General features: G+C 41.2%; 1 protein-coding gene across 13 annotated transcripts in view; it reads left to right on the forward strand.

Moving 5' to 3' along the window:
• The first annotated feature begins 17,643 nt into the window (after positions 1–17,643).
• CAPRIN2 (caprin family member 2) overlaps positions 17,644–22,584 on the forward strand; it is a 43,642-nt gene continuing 38,701 nt past the window's right edge. For 8 of the 13 annotated variants that reach the window (XM_055395523.2, XM_055395522.2, XM_055395525.2 and 5 more), the window contains exons 1-3: positions 17,704–17,836; positions 18,943–19,208; positions 21,189–21,251. In XM_055395523.2, coding sequence (XP_055251498.1) covers positions 18,957–19,208; positions 21,189–21,251 — 315 coding nt within the window. In that variant the 5' untranslated portion in view covers positions 17,704–17,836; positions 18,943–18,956. Of the gene's footprint in view, positions 17,898–18,942; positions 19,209–21,188; positions 21,252–22,584 lie in introns of all 13 variants that reach the window. The other 5 variants (XM_055395528.2, XM_055395529.2, XM_055395530.2 and 2 more) reach the window with 2 other exon arrangements.

Below are 22,584 nucleotides of genomic sequence, written 5' to 3' on the forward strand. Positions count from 1 at the left end.
TTAAGAGTAAAATAAGAATTATAAGTCAAGAACTTTTCTTAGATAAAGCCTGGTATACCCCAAGTCACCTGACTTCATTTGTTGAATGACTATAGCCTGGTGTTAATCTCCTGGTTGTACATTATGGAGCATCTGACCTTTATCTGAAGATTGGTTACTGAGATAAGCCTTAGAAACTAACCTAGAGTGTCCTTTTTAATAACTTAATTAAATCTTTTAGCAGTATCACATAACAAGGAATTGTCTCAGCAGTGAGTCTTAGTAAACACTAGACCTTAATTAACAAAACTAGAAACTTAATTTAACAATTTACAAAACTTAATATTCCATGATTTTTCATTATGGAGGCATTAACCCTGTAGTCAGGAAGGCTTTAACCCATCAAATAGAAAATGAGGTTTGTCAGGGCTCTGGGAAAAGCCAAGCAGCCATCTTGGATATCCCATAGCCCTGACTCTGATTTCCAGCTATTGTTTTTCATTTTCCAATTTAGAAGCAGACTGTTGCCATGGTTTAAGGACATTAGGATGGCACAAGTCTAACAGAGTTTTTGTATAAGCAGAATGAGCTTTTACATATCTACAAACCCGACAATTGGATTAATTTCTAAAACTAGCATAGGATCAGTCCTATGGTAGAAAAGCATTTGATTTATATGCAGAAGTCTAAGAAGTCAAGAAAACATTATAAATGATCATACGAATCAGGTCCAGCATCTTGGGCAAGCTGTCTACCTCTGATGTCGTCGTCTTCTCATCCTGGTGTAGTGTAGTTTCTTCTGAAAAAAGTCCTTCCATCCAGGTTGGAGACAGTCCCTTAAATTATGTCTTTTTCTAGTCCTGGTTGCAGGTCATGAGGCATCTGATCTTCATCCAAAGATAGATCACTGAGACAAGCTTCAGAAACAAACCTAGAGTGCTCTTCAAGAACTCAACCAAATCCCATATTAATATCACATAACAGCCAAGATCATTCAGGAAATGAGTCTTAGTAGATACAGACTTCCATTAACAAACTGGGATTCAACATTCATTGAAACATCTTTTTCTCCCTAAAATCACCCTCATTTTTATCAAATATAACCAAATTAAGACTTGTTTACAAAATAGATCTGTTTTCAATACACTTGACCTGATTATTTATATAACCATAGACTTTTCTTTTTTTTTTTGCTTTGCTGAAACTTTTATGGAGTCTCAAACTTAACTTTAAAACCTTTCAGGGCTAGAGAAAGTCATCTCAAAGACTTATCACAGATTTTGCCTAACAGATGTGAGTGAATTCCTCCCTTTCTTAAGGTCTCCAAAACTGAGATTTCTGTACCTGTTAGTGATATAACCTTCTTAGTTTATCTGATAAAGTTACTGGAAGCCTAAGAGTTTCCAGTCTCTGAAGGGGTCAGACAGAGAAAAATGTTAAATGCTTCAATTTGTCTATTAAATACCATTTTACCAAATTACTGTTAAGTCACAATTAGTTTGAGGGGAAGGTTTCCTAAGATCTGGAAAACACAAACCAGTAATTTTTCAGAAACCATAAAAGTTATAAGCATATTTGCCAGTTTATTCGGTCCTTTTGTGAACCTTTGTATAGTCATCAGGTTTCTCACTAGAATCTTTTAATTTCTTACCCAGTTCAGAAACTTGTATTTATCCAAAAGTCCTTTTTATAAATCTTCTGGAAGAGGAAGCATTTTCACAACAAACTTGGTTAGTGCTGTGACAACACTTTAAGATAGTAATCAGAATTAAGGCAACATTTTACCTGAATATATCAGAATTTATATATAAATTGTTTCTAGGATATCTGTATTAGTAACATTTACCATACAATATACCCGAGACTTATTATTCACTTGAGAATACTTCCCATGTAATTTAACATGGAAGTTGAATCCAATTAGTGTAATATCTCCCTTTGGGATGTTTCAGGGGCCCTCTGAAGCATCCCAAAGTCAGCTAGAAGCCAAAAGTGCTTCATCAGATTGATTTAGGAAGTTTTGTCAACAAATATCAGAAAGGTTTAGAGCACTCAGTCAGATGGGATTATAGGTCACTGTGAAACAATAGCTATTCACTCAGCCATAGTAACAATATAGGATTTCAGAGGCAAATATGGAACAGACCATTTAAGAGGCAAATGAACTTAAATCTATTGTCAAATGCAGTTTAATATCTCAAAAAAACCTTTGTTTATACACAAAACTCTTTCCTTGGGGTCCACTTTCCACAAAACCTTTTTATCACTTTCTGTACCCATTTGTTCTCCCATCCTGGAACAGCCAACTGTAAGTTAGACCTACTACCTTTTTCCTCTATAAAATGTAACTTCATTTTTCATACCTTCTTTACTGAACACACACATCTTACTTCCCTTAAGCAACCAAGAATTGACCTTTATATTAGCATTCTATAGATTGGTGAACATAAATACCAGTGATAACTTAAAAAATTTTAGCAAACATCTCAGGATGGCATCAAACATTATTTATTAATAGTCTAAAATCTTTAGTTTTTCTGTAAGTTAGTATTCAGTAGTGAATGTTTCAGAATCTTATTTTATTTGGAAATGACCTAGCTATTCAATAAACTTTTGTTACTTAATTTAGCACAACCTTAGAAATTCAGGTTACCAAAATCTAGAGAAACTGTTTTAGACAGACATTTTTAATCTTAATAGAGTTTATCTAAAAGCTCATGTCTCATTTACATTTTTTAGAAGTTTTTTTTTTTTTTCACTCAAGGTAATTTCTTTGTCGACAAACTTGTAACAGATATAACAATATAACAACATTTAACTTAAACCTAGGTACAGTGAGAATATGCTTAATGTTGATGACTCTTAGACATGTCTATATTAGATAGATCAACAAACATTAATATCAGGTATTTAATACTGAATATTTTCCAGTTTACATGAACCTGGAATTTATTATTTAATTTAGAATTGTTTGATTTGTAAGCGCTTACCCTTTTTAAAGCCAATTAAATAGAGCTCATTTACAAATTAACTTCAAAAATATTACTCAGAGACAAAGACATACCAAGACATATTAAGACAGACACAGTGCGAGTCTTTAGTCATGAATTAGATATTACAATATAAAATTTACTAGTTTATAAAAACAGCTGGACTGATTCTATAGGGGGTCGGCGGAGGGACCCCATAAACAATAAAAGGGCATAAGGAAGGAGAGTCACCCAGTCCCCGCTAGTCTCTATTGCCAATTTTGCCAATGTTTCTTTTAGGGTCCGATTCATCCTTTTTACTTGACCCGAGCTCTGGGGATTGTATTCACAGCGTAATTTTCATTTAATCTCCATAGCCAAAACCAATCCCTGAACAACTTTATCTTAGCCAAATTCCTTGGTCTCCGGGCAGCTGCTCGGAGGCCTGCCATAAGAGTCTAGCGGTACACTCGGAGATGCTCCCTACCTTCTGCGCGCTCAAAGTCCCACTGGGGCCGGGTCAATGGAAATCCCTCATCAATTAGGTTCACCTGCATGGTGGGCCTCCTGTCCACACCCGGGACATATTTCCGAGCTTCCGATAGAATCCGCTCCCATTCTTCCGTGGTGAAGAGCACCTGTAACAGCTACTGACAGTCATCCCAGGTGGGATTATGGGTGAAAAGGATAGAAACAAAAGGCTTTATCCATGCTGGTGGGTTTTCCACCAGATCTTGCCAGACCAGGATATAGGGCATCTGGTCCGGGTGGCCGGAAGGGCCGGGCGTGAGAACCTTCCCCCAGCAGCCGGATGGTGGGCAGGCTGAAGGTTCCCTCTCTCGGCCACCTGACATTAAAAGTGGGCCACTCCGAGGAACAGAGCGTCACCAGCTTATTCCTCTTCACTAGCAGAGACAAGTCTCGCACCTTAGATTTAAAGTCAGAGAAATGATCCATCATGAGGGAGAGCGGGGTAGAGCTTCCTTGACCCATGACCACAGAATAGATTACGGGAGAGAAAAGACACAGGAGAGAGACAGAGACAGTGCCGGCACACACGATAACACGACAAACGGAGGACAGACAAACGTCGGCCGAAAACACACTACTAGGTCTCTGAGACCTCTGAGGCTTCCTGCAGTTTAAAGTAACCTTACCGAAGGGCGTCCACTGCCCACCAGATTCCGGATAGGGAGAGACCTCCTCTCTCCCGCAGAGCCAGCTGCCTTCCAGCGCGAATGCTGGGCCTCGGCCTTACGCTGGCTACGGCGATCAATTCGCCCCTGAACAGACCTTGCAGAGCCAGAAAAAGACAAGGGATACAATTCCAGCAAACACACAAATTTGAACCGAGCTTTTCAACACCCACTGGCCGGTCTGCCACACCACATTCACAGGCGCCGTCTCATTCACACAACACTCAGGACCCTTACCTAGGGTTCCAAACGGCGTCCACTGTGGACGTCGTTCAGGCACCCCTTCGTTGGGGATGTCTCCCACGACTTCCAGTAATGGAGCCTCCAGGGCCGTAACCGGCTTCTTCCCTTCCACGAGAATTCTCAGTTGGGACTAGGCAGACCTGTTTCAGTCTCTGGTCGAGGACCTGTTTCAGTCCTCTCCTCTAGGAGGTGGCCAAACCTCCTGCCGCGGCTTTTGTGCAAACCTCGGTATCGGAGGTTGTCTGTCTCTTTGAGGAGGGGTCTTGGGATCCTGGATGAGCCCCCAAATGTTAGAGTCCGGAGTCGCCCTTCCCTCAAAGGAACAGAGGACACTCACGATAATGCAAGACACACAGCGAGGTTTATTTCCAGCTAGCTGGGGTCCAAGTGTCCACCCAACGCAGCGGGTTTCAACAAGGACCCTGAGCACTCAGAGCCAAGGGTTATATAGCATTTTCAAATCATGATATTTCTAAATTACCTAACTCACAGGAATTTTCTTTACACACACACAGCTGTGCATATCTCTCTCCTGGGGTCTTAAGGAGATAAGTTTATCAGACCTGTTTACCTAATTTTCAGTGTTGAAGCCGCCCACATTCTTGGTATTCAAGATTAACTTGTCTCCCAGGTTTTATCTAGTTCTTCTTCCCTCAAGTCACATACTCAGTAAAAATGGTTTTTCTGGCCTCTAAGATGGCCATTCTTATGCTAACCCATTCTTACAGTTTGTGTTTTGATATTGGTTTGTATGAGCTGTCTGTATATTTTGGGTATTAACTCTTTTCTAGTTGCATCTTTTGCAAATATTTTCTCCTTGTCCTTAGGTTGTCTTTTTGTTGTGTTGATGGTTTCTTTTGATATACAAAAGTTTTATTTATATTAAACAGTTTTCTTATAGTTAATTTACAATGTTCTGTTGATTTCTGCTGTATAGCAAAGTGATTCAGTTACATATGTATCTCAACATTCTTTCCATATTCTTTTCCATTTTGTTTTATCACAGGATATTGAATATAGTTCCCTGTGCTATACTGTAGGACCTGATTGTTTTCCATCCTATATATAAGAATTTGAATCTACTAATCCCAGGCTCCCAGTCCATTCCTCCCATATCTCCCCTCCACCTCGGCAACCACAAGTTTGTTCTCTATATCTGAGAATCTATTTCTGTTTAGTAGATGTGTTAATTTGGTCATATTTTAGATTCCACATATAAGTGATACCATATGGTATTTGTCTTTCTCTTTCTGACTTACTTCACTTAGCATGATAATCTCTAGGTTCATTCATATTGCTGCAAAAGGTATTATTTCATTCTTTTTTATATCTGAGTAACATTCCGTGTGTGTGTGTGTGCACGTGCACACACTCAGTCATGTGTGACCCCATGGACTGTAGCCTGCCAGGCTCCTCTGTCCCTGGAAATTTCCAGGCAAGAATACTGGAGTGGGTTGCCATTTGCTACTGTAATATTCCATTATATGTATATATATATGCATACATATATATATATATATACACTCACATTTTCTTTATCCATTTATCTGTCCATGACATTTCAGTTGTTTCCATGTCTCAGCTATCATAAATGCTGCTGCTGCTATGAACATACAGGTGCATGTATCTTTTCCATTTAAGAGTTTTGTCTGGGAGTGGGATTGATGTATCAGATAGAAACTCTGCTTTTAGTTTTTTAAGGAACTTCCATTCTATTTTCCATAGTGGCTTTGTTGTTGTTGCTTAGTCATTAAGTAGTGTCTGACTCTGCAACCCCATGGATTCTAGCATGCTAGGCTTCCCTGTCTTTCACTGTCTCCTGGAGTTTGCTCAGATTCATGTCCATTGAATTGGTGATGCTATTTAACCATCTCATTCTCTGCCACCCTCTTCTCCTTTTGCCTTCAATCTTTCCGAGCATCAGGGTCTTTTCCAATCAGTTGGCTCTTTGCATTAATGGTGGTCAAAGTATTGGAGCTTCAGCTTCAGCCTCAGTCCTTCCAATGAATATTCAGGGTTGATTTCCTTTAGGATTGACTGGTTTGATCTCCTTGCTGTCCAAGGGACTATATATGCATGTGTACTAAGTCTCTTCAATCATGTCCGACTCTGTGATATTACGGACTGTAGCCCATCAGGCTCCTCTGTCCATGGGATTCTCCAGGTAAGAATACTGGAGTGGGTTGCCATGCCCTTCTCCAGGTGATCTTCCTGACCCAGGGATCAAACCAGGATCTCTTACATTTCCTGCATTGGCAGGTCAGTTCTTTACCACTAGGCCACCTGTGAAGTGCCCAAGGGACTATATATATATATAGTGGCTAAATCAATTTACATTCCCACCAACAGGTACGAGGGTTCCCTTTTCTCCACACCTCCTTCAGCATCTGTTATTTGTAGAAAAATCTTTTAAGTTTGATTAGATCCCATTTGTATATTTTTGCTTTTATTTCTTTTGCCTGGGAGACAAATCAAAGAAAATATTGCTACAATTTCTGTCTGAGAAAGTTTTGATTGTTTTGTCTTCTGAGAGTTTTATGGTGTCAAGTCTTATATTTAGGTTTTTAAATCATTTTGAGTTGTGTATGGTGTGATAGAGTGTTCTTGTATCATTGATTTACATACAGCTGTCCAGCTTTCCCAATATCATTTGCTAGAGAATTTTTCATAGTATATTCTCATCTCCTTTGTTTTAGATTAATTGGCTGTAGGTGTGTAGGTTTCACATTCTCAGGGCTCTCTGTTCTCTTTCACTGGTCTATACATCTATTTTTGTGCCAAAACCATACTGTTTTAATTACAGTGGCTTTTCAGTGTAGTTTGAATTCTGGGAGAAAGTTATCCCTCCTGCTTTGCTCTTTTTCCTGAGGATTGTTTGACAGTTTTGGGTCTTTTGTGGTTCCATATAAATTTTAGGATTATTTGTTCTAGTTCTGTGGAAAATGTCATGAGTATTTTCATAGGGATTGCATTAAATCTGTACACTGCTCTGTGTAGTATGACCACATAATGATATTCATTCTTCCAATTGAAGAGCATGGTATATCTTTCCATTTCTTTGAATCATCTTCAATTTCCTTTATCAATGTTTTATAATTTGCAGTGTATTAACTCCTTGGTTAAGTTTATTCCTAAGTATTTTTGTGTGTGATTTTAAATAGGGTTTTTTTGTTTGTTTGCTTGTTACCTTTTCTGATATTTCATTGTTAATGTAAAGAAATGCAACAAATTTCTGTATATTAACTTTGTATCCTGCTACCTTACTGGATGCATTTATTAGTTTTAATAGTTTTTGTATGAAGACTTCAGGGTTCTCTACATAGGGTATATTGTCATCTACAAATAGGGACAGTTTTACCTATTCCCTTTCCACCTGGATACCACTTATTTCTTTTTCTTGTTTTATTGTTGTGGCTAGGGCCTCCAATACTATGTGGAATAGAGTGGTGAGAATGGGTATCCTTGCCATGTTCCTGAATATAATGAGAAGACTTCAGCTTTTCACTATTGAGTAATATGTTGGCTGTGGGTTTGTTATAAAAGGCCTTTACTATGTTCTCTCTATATCCCCTTTGGTGAAGAGTTGTTTTTATTATCAATGGATGTCGAATTATATAAAACAATTTTCTTTTTTTTTGCATCTCTTGATGCAAATTGTGTGGTTTTCGTATTTCTTTTCATCACTGTGGTGTATTACATTGATTGATTTGTTTATGTGGAACTGGCTTTGTGACCGTGGAATGAGTCCAACTTGACTATGGTGTATGATCCTTTTAAGGGGCTGCACGAGATGGTGGAGTAGAAGGACGTGTGCTCATCTCCTGCAAGAACTCCAAAAGTACAACTTGCTGCTGAACAACCATTGACAGGAGAATGTTGGATCCCAACATAAGAGGACATCCAAGGGCAAAGGAAAAGCCCCAGAAAGATGGTAGGAGGGGCAAAGTTGCATTTAGACTCAAACCCCACACCCACCAGAGATGCTTAGAGGGCCCAAATAAAACTTGTGTGCACCAGGACCCAGAGACACACAGACTGGGCCAGACCATCCTTTGAGTGTCTGAGTGTCTCCTGCAGAGACACAGGTCAGCAGTGGCCTGCCACAGGGGAAGGGACTCTGGGTGCAGCAGATCTGCGTCACACAGCAGGTGGCATAAGCCCTCTTGGAGGAGGTCGCCATTAATCCCACTATAGAGCCACCTAGCAGATGACCCACAAATTTCAGAACAATTATACCAAATAAATTCTTACACTGCTAAGAAAGTTCTAGGACCCACAACAGTTTTCCCAATCTAGGTATCTGACAAAGAGACTGAGAACCCCCAGGGAGCTGACTTTGGTGGCCAGGGAGATTTGATTACAGAACTTACACAGGACTGGCGAAACAGACTCTTGCAGGGCACAAACAAAACCTTGTGCACACCAGGAGAAAGGAGCAGTGACCACACAAGAGACTGACCCAGACTTGCCTGTGAGTGTCCAGGAGATACGACACTGAAAGATGAACTCCCCAGGTCAGTAGGTGCCCAATATGCTACTGGAGAAGAGCAGAGAAATAACTCCAGAAACAACGAAGAGACAGAGCCAAAGCAAAAGCAACACCCAGTTGTTGATGTGACTGGTGATGGAAGTATGATCCGATGCTGTAAAGAACAGTATTGCATAAGAACCTGGAATGTGAGACGCGAGAGACACCCGGCTCTGGCAGCGCAGACGCGAGAGATGCCCGGCTCTGGCGCAACCGACCACGTGCAGAATCGTGGCTGAGAGGAGCTGCCCTGCACCCAGGGTTAGGGCGGTGGTCGAGAGGAGCTGTACCACGTCCAGGAGGCTGTGGCTGCTTGGGTACCGGAGGGCCGAGAGGAGCTGATCCACATTCAAAGCAGGAGGGGTGGCCTTGAGGAGATACCCCTCGTCCAAGGTAAGGTACAGTGGCTGCACCTTGCTGGAGCAGCTAGGAAGAGATACTCCACGACCAAGTGGAATATAAGAATCCAGTGTTCTGGGGAGGAAGGAACAAGATGGCGGAGGGATAAGACGGCGAGACCACTCTCTCCCCCACAAATTCATCAAAAGAACATTTGAACGCGGAATAAAGTCCACAAAACAACTTCTGAATACTGGCAGAGGACATCAGGCTCCCAGAAAAGCAGCCCATTGTCTTCTAAAGGAGAGAGAAGAAATCCAGCTCCACCCACCAGAACACTGACACATGCTTCCCTAACCAGGGAACCCGGACAAGTCACCCGGCCAACCCCACACACAGCGAAGAAACTACATAATAAAGAGAACTCCACAAACTGCAAGAAGAGGGAAAGGCCACCCCAAGCAAAGCAATACAAGCAAGATGAAGAGGCAGAGAAATACCCAGCAAGTAAAGGAACAAGATAATTGCCCACCAACACAAACAAAAGAAGAAGATATAGGGAATTTACCTGATAAAGAATTTCAAATTTTGATGGTGAAAATGATTCAAAATCTTGAAAGCAAAATGGAGTTACAGATAAATAAACTGGAGAAAAGGATTGAGAAGATGGAAGAAAGATTTAATTAGGACTTAGAAGAAATAAAAAAGAGTCAATATACAATGAATAATGCAATAGATGAGATCAGAAACACTCTGGAGGGAACAAACAGTAGAATAACAGAGGCAGAAGACAGGATAAGCGAACTAGAAGATAGAATTGTAGAAATAAATGAAACAGAGAGGAAAAAAGAAAAACGAATTAAAAGAAATGAGAACAATATTAGAGACCTCTGGGACAATGTTAAACGCTCCAACATTTGAATCATAGGAGTCCCAGAAGAAGAAGACAAAAAGAAAGACCATGAGAGAATACTTGAGGAGATAATAGGTGAAAACTTCCCTAAAATAGGGAAAGAAATAATCACCCAAGTCCAAGAAACCCAGAGAGTCCCCAACAGGATAAACCCAAGGCGAAATTCTCCAAGACACATATTAATCAAATTAACAAAGATCAAACACAAAGAACAAATATTAAAAGCAGCAAGGGAAAAGCAGCAAATAACACATAAGGGGATTCCCATAAGGATAACAGCTGATCTTTCAACAGAAACTCTTCAGGCCAGAAGGGAGTGGCAAGACATACTTAAAGTGATGAAAGAAAATACCCTACAGCCCAGATTACTATACCCAGCAAGGATCTCATTCAAATATGAAGGAGAAATCAAAAGCTTTACAGACAAGCAAAAGCTGAGGGAATTCAGCATCACCAAACCAGCTCCCCAACAAATGCTAAAGGATCTTCTATAGACAGGAAACACAGAAAGAGTGTATAAACTTGAACCCAAAGCAATAAAGAAAATGGCTACGGGATCGTACTTATCAATAATTACCTTAAACGTAAATGGGTTGAAATTTTCAAAAAGGCTAGGAAACAGTTCTCATAGCCATCAATAGTTCAGTGTTGAGTTCATGAATAGTTTTTAAAGTTTGGGACAAACTGTAGTATTTGCTATTTGAAGTACTATTTGTAATTGGCATATTACGATGTAACATTGGCCTTCATTTCCAACTTAAAATGCCTAAAAATGCCTAACAGGTTTTTAGATTTGTGAATTTTAGTTGAAATGTATTTTACGATGTTACTAAACCTGCAGAAATATTGGAATATTTCAGAGAACTTATTCACTGTACATTTAATTTATTTTATTTATAAAAGTTATGAACTGTAGAAAGTTTTACTTGTTGGGTCAAATGCTTATTGCTTCAAATGCTTGTTGCATTTGAAGTGCTAGTTACAAGAAACTCAGATACCTTCAATGTATAAATGCTATTAAGTTTTTAAAGGACTCTGGAGTATAAGTAAGTTTGTTTAAAGAAATTAAGTCTGTTCAACTTGAATCAGCTCTGTCAAACATTAATTAAAAGCCTCATTTAAAAAAAAAATAAAAATAAAGATTCAAAAAAAAAAAAAAAAGAACCTGGAATGTAAGGTCCATGAATCAAGGTAAATTGGAAGTGGTTGAACAGGAGATGGCAAGAGTAAACATTGACATTTTAGGAATAAGTGAACTATAACGGACTGGAACAGGAAAATTTAACTCAGATCACCATTATACCTGCTACAGTGGGCACGAATCCCTTGGAAGAAATGGAGTAGCCCTCATGGTCAACAAAAGAGCCAAAATGCAGTACTTGGGTGCAATGTCTAAAATGACAGAATGATCTCTGTCTGTTTCCAAGGCAAACCATTCAATATCATAGTAACCCAAGTCTATGCCACAACCAGTAATGTGGAAGAAGTCAAAGTTGAATGGTTCTATGAAGACCTACAAGATCTTCTAGAACTAACATCCAAAAAAGATGTCCTTTTCATCATACAGGACTAGAATGCAAAAGTAGGAAGTCAAGAGATACCTGGAGTAACAGGCAAATTTGGCCTTGGAGTACAAAATGAAGCAGGGCAATGGCTAGTAGAGTTCTGCCAAGAGAACACACTGGTCATAGCAAACACCCTCTTCCAATAACACAAGAGAAGACTCTACACATGGACATCACCAGATGGTCAACACCGAAATCAGATTGATTATATTCTTCGCAGCCAAAGATGGAGAAGTTCTATACAGTCAGAAAAAATAAGACCAGGAGCTGACTGTGGCTCAGATCATGAACACCTTATTGCCAAAATCAGACTGAAATTGAAGAAAGTGGAGAAACCCACTAGACCATTCAGGTATGACCTAAATCAAATCCCTTATGACTATATAGTGAAAGTGAAAGTGAAGTCACTCAATCATCTCCAACTCTTTGCGACCCCGTAGACTGTAGCCCACCAGGCTTCTCTGTCCATGGGATTCTTCAGGGAAGAATACTGGAGTGGGTTGCCATTTCCTTCTCTATTATGACTATATAGTGGACGTGAGAAATAGATTTAAGGGACTAGATCTGATAGACAGAGTGCCTGATGAACTAATGGATGGAGGTTTGTGACACTGTACAGGAGACAGGAATCAAGACCATTCCCAAGAAAAAGAAATTCAAAAAAGCAAAATGGCTGTCTGAGGAGACCTTACAAATAGCTGTGAAAAGAAGAGAATTGAAAAGCAAAGGAGAAAAGGAAAGATGTACCCATTTGAATGCAGAGTTCCAAAGAATAGCAAGGAGAGAAGAGGAAGCCTTTCTCAGCAATCAGTACAAAGAAATAGAGGAAAACAATAGAATGGGAAAGACTAGAGATCTCTTCAAGAAAATTAGAGATTCCAAGGGAACATTTCATGCAAAGATGGGCTCAATAAAGGACAGAAATGGTAGGGACGTAACAGAAGCAGAAAATATTAAGAAGAGGTGGCAAGAATACACAGAACTATACAAAAAAGAGCTTCACAACCCAGATAATAACGATGGTGTGATCACTCACCTAGAGCCAGACATCTTGGAATGTGAAGTCAAGTGGGCCTTAGGAAGCATGACTTCGAACAAAGCTAGTGGAGGTGATGGAATTCCAGTTGAGCTATTTCAATTCGTGAAAGATGACACTGTAAAAGTGCTGCACTCAATATGCCAGCAAATTTGGAAAACTCAGCAGTGGCCACAGGACTGGAAAAGGTCAGTCTTCATTCCAATCCCAAAGAAAGGCAATGCCAAAGAATGCTCAAACTACCGCACAGTTGCACTCATCTCACACGCTAGTAATGCTCAAAATTCTCCAAGACAGGCTTCAGCAATACATGAACCATGAGCTTCCAGATGTTCAAGCTGGATTTGGAAAAGGCATAGGAACCAGAGATCAAATTGCCAGCATCCGCTGGATCATGGAAAAAACAAGAGAGTTCCAGAAAAACATCTATTTCTGCTTTATTGACTATGCCAAAGCCTTTGTGTGGATCACAATACACTGTGGAAAATTCTTCAAGAGATGGGAATACTAGACCACCTTACCTGCCTCTTGAGAAACCTGTATGCAGGTCAGGAAGCAACAGTTAGAACTGGACATGGAACAACAGACTGGTTCCAAATAGGAAAAGGAGTACGTCAAGGCTGTATATTGTCACCCTGCTTATTTAACTTCTATGCAGAGTACATCATGAGGAACGCTGGGCTGGAAGAAGCACAAGCTGGAATCAAGATTGCTGGGAGAAATATCAATAACCTCAGATATGCAGATGATACCACCTTATGGCAAAAAGGGAAGAAGAACTAAAGAGCCTCTTGATGAAAGTGAAAGAGGAGAGTGAAAAAGTTGACTTGAAGCTCAGCATTCAGAAAACTAAGATCATGGCATCTGGTCCCATCAGTTCATGGGAAATAGATGGGGAAACAGTGGAAACAGTGGCTGACTTTATTTTTCTGGGCTCCCAAATCACTGCAGATGGTGATTGTAGCAATGAAATTAAAAGACACTTGCTCCTTGGAAGGAAAGTTATGACCAACCTAGATGGCATTTTAAAAAGCAGAGACATTACTTTGCCAACCAAGGTCTGTCTAGTCAAGGCTATGGTTTTTCCAGTGGTCATGTATGGATGTGAGAGTTGGACTATAAAGAAATCTGAGTGCCGAAGAGTTGATGTTTTTGAACAGTGGTGTTGGAAAGGGCTCTTGAGAGTCCCTTGGACTGCAAGGAGATCCAACCAGTCCATCCTAAAGGAGATCAGTCCTGGGTGTTCAATGGAAGGACTGATGTTGAGGCTGAAACTCCAATACTTTGGCCACCTGATGTGAAGAGCCGACTCATTGGAAAGGACTCTGATGCCGAAAGATTGAGGGCAGGAGGAGAAGGGGATGACAGAGGATGAGATGGTTGGATGGCATCATTGACTCAATGGACATGGGTTTGGAATGGACTCCGGAAGTTGGTGATGGACAGGGAGGCTTGGTGTGCTGCGGTTCCTGGTGTCGCAGGGAGTCAGACATGACTGAGAGACTGAACTGAACTGAACTGAACTAGTTTGAATGCCTCGTTTTTTGTTCATAATTTTTAATCACTTAAAAAAATCTGTGAGTAGCATTTTGATATATAAATTATTGTCTGCCTGTCTGATTATTTCTATAGGAGAGATTTCTAAAGTAAAGGGTTACTGCGTCAAAAGATGACTATTTTAGGATGTCTTGTTCAATAAATTCCTTTGATGATACATTGATATGTGAAAATACAATACTTTAAAACAACTTTATTATGCTATCTGTTCCATGAGAATCTTTCTTAGCTATTTATTTATTTTCTCATTCTCTTTGTGGCAACACTTTAGAAAGCCTTATAGAGCCACAGAGAGGCAGATTTCTATCACCCATAACAAAAAATCTAGGATAATTTCTTCTATCTCCACTCATATGCTAGGAGCTTCAACATCCTTTGGTGAATTAATCTTTCCAGTTTCAAGAACATGAAGCTACATAAATTTTAAGAGACTACAGCATAACCTCAGATGGCTCAGTGATAAATCTGCTGGCCAATGTAGGAGACGTAGAAGATGCAGGTTTGATCCCTGGGGTGCGAAGACCCTCTGGAGGAAGAAATGGCAACCCACTCCGCTATTCTTGCCTTGGAGAATCCCATGGACAAAAGAGCCCCATGGACTACAGTCCATGGGCTTGCAAAGAGTTGGACATGACTGAGTGAGCACTCATGCAGAGCATAACCATTCTTGTAGGAACCATATGTTCACCAGACAATGCATATTTAAAATCTTCACATTTTCAAGGAATATAAAGTTTGACCGGTTTTTACAGAAATCAAATGATCCATTATGTCTTTAGTATTTTTGTTAATCTATTTTGAGTTGATTGTTTTTGCTACTTATTCCTGCAGCTTTTATTGAATTCCCACACAGATCCATGAGGTCAGTGGCTATATCTCTCACTCACCAATATATCCCTAACACATAACCCAAGACATATTGACCAACAAATACTTGGTTTAGCTAACATAAAAATATGTATTTGTTGAATGGATGTGTTCTTCCTTTATGGATTTGAAACAACTTTAAAAATCATATTTGAAACACAGTAATTCATTGGTGATCTTGGAGGTGGCTTTCCAAAAATACTGCTCATTGTTTGCAACGCAAATAAAGGTGTAGAAAATAGGGAGTGGGGAGGGGAAAACAAAGAAAATCGCTAACAAAAATTGAGGGGGCATGTACTTCAAAATAAACCGGACTCACTGGCTTTAAAGATCTTTTCTAGTAGAAAAGCTTTTTTTCTGAATCACCTTTTCCATTTTTTTCAGAAAATATCACCACAACATTATCTATTAGGTACAATCTCCTACAAATGTTATGCTGTGCTTATACAGACTGTACCTTACCAGACTTGAAATCTATTTTTGCTTTTGCAGTCTTGATTCATTTTCTGAATCGTTTTGAAACAAAATGGTATAGATTTATTCAGAATTATTACATTTAGTGGAATATTTAGGATCCATGGCCAGATCTATATGACCCGAAGGATAGTTTATTCTTGGTCAATTAGAAGACAAACATTTAATGATTAGTATGTCAGAAATACTGTTCATTCTTAGATTCACTATTAGTTCAGGCTACCAAAGTTATGACCAACCTAGATAGCATATTAAAAAGCAGAGACATTACTTTGCCAACAAAGGTCTGTCTAGTCAAGGCTATGGTTTTTCCAGTGGTCATGTATGGATGTGAGAGTTGGACTGTGAAGAAAGCTGATAGCCTAAGAATTGATGCTTTTGAACTGTGGTGTTGGAGAATACTCTTTTGAGAGTCCCTTGGACTGCAAGGAGATCCAACCAGTCCATTCTGAAGATCAGTCCTGGGTGTTCATTGGAAGGACTGATGCTAAAGCTGAAACTCCAATACTTTGGCCACCTCATGTGAAGAGTGGACTCACTGGAAAAGACTCTGATGCTGGGAGGGATTGGGGGCAGGAGGAGACGGGGACAACAGAGAATGAGATGGCTGGATGACATCACCGACTCGATGGAAATGAGTTTCAGTGAACTCCAGGAGTTGGTGATGGACAGGGAGGCCTGGCGTTCTGCGATTCATGGGGTCACAAAGAGTCGGACACGTCTGAGCGACTGAACTGAACGGAACCACAGCCATAAACCTGAGCTGTAACTTTGTTTCTACTCAATGATACAAAAGTGTGTCCTTCACACGTTTTTACCTTTGTTCATTGTTTTTTGCTTTCCTAAGGATGGAGGCTTAGTCTTCCTCCCCTGACATTCAACAGCTTTGTTCTATCTCTGGTTATAAACAATGAAACAAATGGACAACCTATTATTTGTCCGACCCTCAAGGTCGCATGTGGGATTCAGAGATTCAAAGCTAAAATGCAACATAGACTGAAAAGAATGCCACAAGTGGCAAAATCCTGTATCAAGAAATGTTAAACAGCATGATAATTTTCGTGTTGAGTTTCCCCAACATTTTTTAAGTTGGAGTTTTGTTTCCTTGATTATACTTCTGATTTTTCAGTGTTCTTCTTTTGCTAGTCTAAATAACTTTTATCCGACTCCCAGGTACAGGACCTAAAACATTTCTTTTTGGTGTAATAGACGCACGGTAGGTATATCAGGGTTTTTTCTTTCTTTTCCTCTTTCGGTATGAGAAACACCATCCCTTTCTTCAGAAACAGTGATGTATTTCCAACCTTTTCTCTTAATTTGATGCAACTGTACCAAGATTTTTATTAGCTTTTTCTCTGAGTGCCAACGAATTAATGTTTCAAAGTAACAAATGACACAGCCTAAATAAACCAAATCTTATTACTGAAGGTTGCGGAGTCACCCAATCCGTTTTTATGGCAATGCTGGTTTGGAGTATTCTGCTCCTATGAGTCCTTTCGGCAGAGACGGTGATTGTCTCCCTCGGACAGTGAAGGATGGTATCTGGAGGTGAGGGGCAGAGGCACGCCTGCACTTCAAGACTGCCCGCCTAAACCACCAAAGCCTCAAGTTCGGTTTAACTGGCAATTCCACAAAGGGCTCTCTGCGCTTTTCGAGTGATCCAAATCACCTGCTCAAGGTCACTCCAAGAGTTACTGGCAGCAATCAGCAAGGTCGCGTAAAGCTGCGGAGTTCGCGGCCGGCCGGCCGGCTCTCGACAACTCAGCGGGTCCACCTGGTGGCCCACAGTCTGCGCAATCGCGGGGAGAACGCGCCCTCTCGCGACGACTTCTCGCCGCAGCTGGGCCCGGCGCAAGCGCCCCCCGCCTCCGACGGCGGGGCCCGGCGCCGGAAGGGGGCGGGGCGCGCGCGTGGGGGCGGGGCGCACCTATAAAGGCCCCCCACGGCGTGGAGGGCGGGCCTGGGCCGGAGCGGCTGAGTCGGCGGTGCGCCCGGTGCCGCAGACGCCGCCTGCGGGGACAGGGAGGGGAGCGGGAGGAGGCGGGAGGAGGAGACGCGAGTGCGGGGTGGCGCCAGTCCACCTCCGCAGCTCTCCTGGCTCCCGCCGGCTTTCGAAGGCGGGCCCGGGCTGCGGCAGCGGCGGCGGCAGCGGCCTCGGCGGCCTGCGGAGGTGAAGCCAGGCTGCGGCTGCCTGAGTCGGCGCGGCGGGGGCAAATGACCGGCCAGCGAGGGTGGGCCGGGTTGGGCGTCCGCTGCCTGGAGTGCGGGACGGCTCGGCATCCTTGGGGCGCGGCCCTGGAGGGCAGGTGGCCCGTGCGTCTTACCGCAGATCGGCCTCCTAGAGGCACCTGCAGAAGTGGCTCCGGACCGCTGCTTCGGCGTCCGGACGACTGTGGGAGGGCGGGGGTCGCTGCCCTCCGGGGGCCGAGGGCCCGCCTCGTGGAAGCGCCTCTGGCGCGGGCCTTGCGGGGGCCTGGGGCCTGTTTTGCCCTTGCTCTGGGGATGCTCCTCAAGGGGAGTGGGGAGAATAGCGCCGATGCGTGGGGCTGAAGGGGGAGCGAGGGCCACGGTCGGGGCGGTGTAAGACTCGCCAGGATGCACCCTTAAACCGGTTGACTTGTGAGTGGTTATAGGTTAGTTTCAACAAAACGGAACACCAACTCGAAGAGGTCGCAGCTTGAGAGTACCTCGCTCCAGTGTCCAGTAGTGACGAGCTTGCCTTGTAGGCCCCAGAGCAATCAAAGGGAAGTTAGCATTCTTGTTCAAGAAGTTTCTCCGCACTTAGTGAAAGAGAGCTCTGAAAGAATTGTGTGTGTTTGGGATTTTCTTTTAAATGTGGTGGTTAGTGATTAGGGTTGGGGCTGGTGGTGAGCGATAATGTGAAGAGTTTCGAATGGCTGGCTGCCTTGTCCGGATGGGGAAGGCTTATTTTTTGTGTGTGTCATCACTTGACCATAGAAATTATTCAGAATGTGGGTCGCCCTCAGCTCTGAAGCCACTGTTTGATTAGCAGTTCTTCCTCCCTATGTGGGAAATTGAATTTCTGGAAACATCCCCCATATTGTAGATTTTTGCCTACGCAAAGGCGCCAGTGCTTGGCACGAACTGCCTTCAAGGTAGTGAAATGAAAGTACAGTATTTAAATCAACATTAAGTTTTGAGCTCACTTCTGTGGCAGAGAATTTTGTGGGGCGTGGGTCTAGGCTTTTCAGGGAATTTAAAGCCTCTAGTAATTTAGTTTTATTCCTAACTTTTTTTTCCCCTTCCCTCCTTCAGCCTCATCAGTTTCAATGGTGCAACTCTCTTCATCTCCTTTTGGTTACCAGTCACCTTCAGGCCATTCAGAGGAGGGAAAACAGAGGACAATGAAGTCAGCCAAGCCCCAAGTGAACCACAGTCAGCATGGGGAAAGCCAGAGGGCGATGAGCCCCTTGCAGTCTGCTCTCAGCTCTGCTGCCTCTCCTTCCCAAGCATATGAGACGTATATTGATAATGGACTCATATGCCTTAAACACAAAATAAGAAACATCGAGAAAAAGAAGGTAACTTTTTCCCCCACCCAGCCCTGTATATACTCCATGTCAAATTAGAGTTAAGGAACTTGCATTTTTACTTTCTATCAGGGCTCATAGGTATTCTTCCTAAAGATTTCTTTCCTGAATATTTAAGTAACCTTGAGATTTAGCTGGCTGAAAATGTACAAGTGGGCTGAATACTGACTGTATTAAACACTTTATATTTGATTTGCCAGAATAACTGAATAAAAATATTCTTCATAGTAAAATTATTAAGTATGCTACTGTTGAAATAATTGAAGAGGTAGCTACTTTAGGTTAGATTAATTCCTTGCATGTAGTATTAATATTTCTTTTCATAAATGAATAGTATTTTTTTTTTAGCTTGTTTTCCTTGTGACTTTCTGCAGCATTTGATATTGCAGTATAACTGCTGCAGTCATTGGAAGCTTTAACGATGGCAGAGCCAGAAGATGTTTTAGCACTAATTTTTGTGTTGCTAGGTGATTGTTTCAGATTGGTTCGTGAAAGCATTGTAGAGAGCCTTGTAAAGATACGCAGGTTGTAACCAGCCTGATGTGACAGTAAATGCTGATGTAAAGATCCAGATCATTCCTCATTTCCTGAGTCATGTAGCCTGTGAAATGGTACTGCACGTAGCTTTGTTGTGTCATGATTCTCTTTTGCTTATGATAGTAGGTGAGTTACTATCTGGACCGAGGAACTTTTGAATATTTCTGTGCCAAGACCTAGTTAAATCTAGGAAAGTTGCTTTTGATGGAGGAGGGTGAAGAGATTTTCAAGAGTTTGGTTGACCCTGTTCCTTTTCGTTCCCATTTCCCTCCCTGCCACCCCCACCCCCACACACTCTAGGAAGATAGTGAAGAAGGGCCAGTTACTGGTAGCTTCTCTGTAGCCGTAGTTCTCACCAGTTGTCTTTTGAATGCATGCAGTTGATCATGAGCATAATAGGGTGAGTGTGCCTGGATCAGCACAAATCCTCTGCCACTGTGGGAAGTTAGAGTCAAAACAAGATCTCCTCTAAGCGGGATCTTTTGATAGACTCATTAATGTTTTACCAGGTGGAGGAACTACATATATATGTGTCATATATGTATAATTATACTCTTCAGGTGAACTATAGTACCTCTTTAATTTTGAATACCAGTCTGGTCAGTACTCATACATTTATTTCAAGCTTCTGAGAAAGTATTTTAAAACTATAAAGCAAACATTAGAAGGTGTCTAAAATTGCTTTTAGAATACCATAAAGGGTCATGTCATTATTTGGACAATAAATGCAATTTGTCATTTATTTACTTAAATATCAGAGTTTTTTAAATGAAAAATGGCTTCACGTTGAGGCTACTATAATTCTAGAAAAAAATGTTACATTTCTGTACTTCCATTAGGAAGTTTCACTGGACAAATGCTCACACAATTCAACAGGTAACCATTTAAGCAGGACTTCTTAGCCTCACAAACACTATTGCCATTTTGTGCTGGATAGTTGTTTGTTGTGGGGGGCTGTCCTTTGCACTGTAGGATGCATTGTAGCATTCTATAGTGGCCTGGCCTCTACCCACAGGATGCCAGTGGCACCCACTTCCTCCATCCCCCGAGGTGTGATAGCCAGAGATACCTCCAGACATTGTCATGTGTCCTTGGGGGACAAAATTGCCCCTGATTGAGCACCATTGGGTTAGGGGCATATGATTTATTTGTTAAATCCCGATGTGTCATGTAACCTAGTTACAGAGGCCATTAAGAGAAAAAGGGTTTATTACCACTTAACTTTTGTAATTCCAGACTACGTTGATTGTGTGCAATATTTTTTTTCCCTGACTGGAATTCATCTACAATTGCCTCTTATCTTGTACTAAAATGTTATTCTTATAGATTGGTAGTTTACTACAAAAACTTTGTTTTCATGAGAAACAGTCTGGTATTTAGTTTGTTTCAGAATTTTGTATCAGATTGTGGTAGATACAAGTTTCTCTTTTGCAGCTCAAACTGGAAGATTACAAAGATCGCCTGAAAAATGGAGAGCATCTTAATCCAGACCAGTTGGTAAGTGGTTTATGATCCTTTGGTCAGACTTATTTTCTTAGTAAAACTCTAGATGAATTTTGGGGAGACCAAAGAGCAGGAGGAGAAGGGGATAAGATGGTTGGATGGCATCACTGACTGAATGGACATGGGTTTGGGTGGACTCCAGGAGTTGGTGATGGACAGGGAGGCCTGGCGTGCTGCGGTTCATGGGGTTGCAAAGAGTTGGACATGACTGAGCAACTAAACTGAACTGAACTGAAAGATTTGATAGGGTCAAGAGGAAGAGTGAGAGTCCACTGGGTTTTTCCAAAGACTTTGTCTTCACCTATCAGGTCTTATATCTTTGACTTTACTTTTGCACTAGTAGATAGTATATGGATGGGGGTGTGTGTTGTCAAATAACAGTGAAGATGTAGATAATCACAGAGTTAATGTATGGATTTCATTACACTTTCTCTAGAGTGAACTGAAGGAGAACAGGGAATCACCTAGCTTTCTACTATTTACTCACATACTCTAAACCTGACATCTCTCTGCTCTAAAATGTAAAAGGGTAACTACTACAGCTTGCCTTAGTTTTCTCTAGTTGCTTCTCCTTAATTCCTTTGATTATATCTCCCTGCTTTTCTATCCTGTATTGCTATGTTCCTTCTTAGGAGGCATGTTTATCTGATAGATATAGGGCCTTTAAATATTTACTGTTTATGACAGTTAAAAATACTTTTTATGTTGCCTGTGGTATACCTAGTAATTGCAAGTTTCGTCTAATGGGATGAAGGAGAGTTTTTACAATATGGAAAAATTTAAAAACACTTTATTGATGTTTGCCTTTTTGATCTGATCACACTTTCTGGCTAAGACAGCACAAAATTAATCTAAAAGTTATTTGATCTAGCATGTGGATCTATTGTCTTTTATGTTATTTAGCGTTTTGGTTGTGAATCGCAGGTACTGGTATTCAAGAACTTTTTCCTTGCCATGTTGGCTTTTCTTCACTGACCTAGAATTTTTGTGATGTGATGAATTACTGTTTTGCTGAGACACAGATTTGAATTGTCAAGTTCTGAGAATGATGTGCTCAGATGGCTGGTGAAAGGACCTAGCTGGACATTCAGCATTTCAACACGGTTTTGTTTTTAAGTAGTCATTGTATGTTCACTAACTTTTAAAGTGGTGAAACCTCTGTCTAAACATCTTTGGAGAAAGTGTTCTATTACATGTTTTTGTCTTTGGGGAAACATAGGGGATGGGAATGGGGAGGCTGGTGATTCTTATGGTAGCTCTCTAAGAAATGTTGAGGAGCTCCAACCAGGTAAACTTTAATCTCACTAGTCTGAGTTACACAAGCTAC

Source organism: Moschus berezovskii, chromosome 6 (assembly GCF_049115385.1).
Source record: "Moschus berezovskii isolate FMDL1 chromosome 6, NW_MosBer_1.0, whole genome shotgun sequence".
Classification (NCBI taxonomy): domain Eukaryota; kingdom Metazoa; phylum Chordata; class Mammalia; order Artiodactyla; family Moschidae; genus Moschus; species Moschus berezovskii.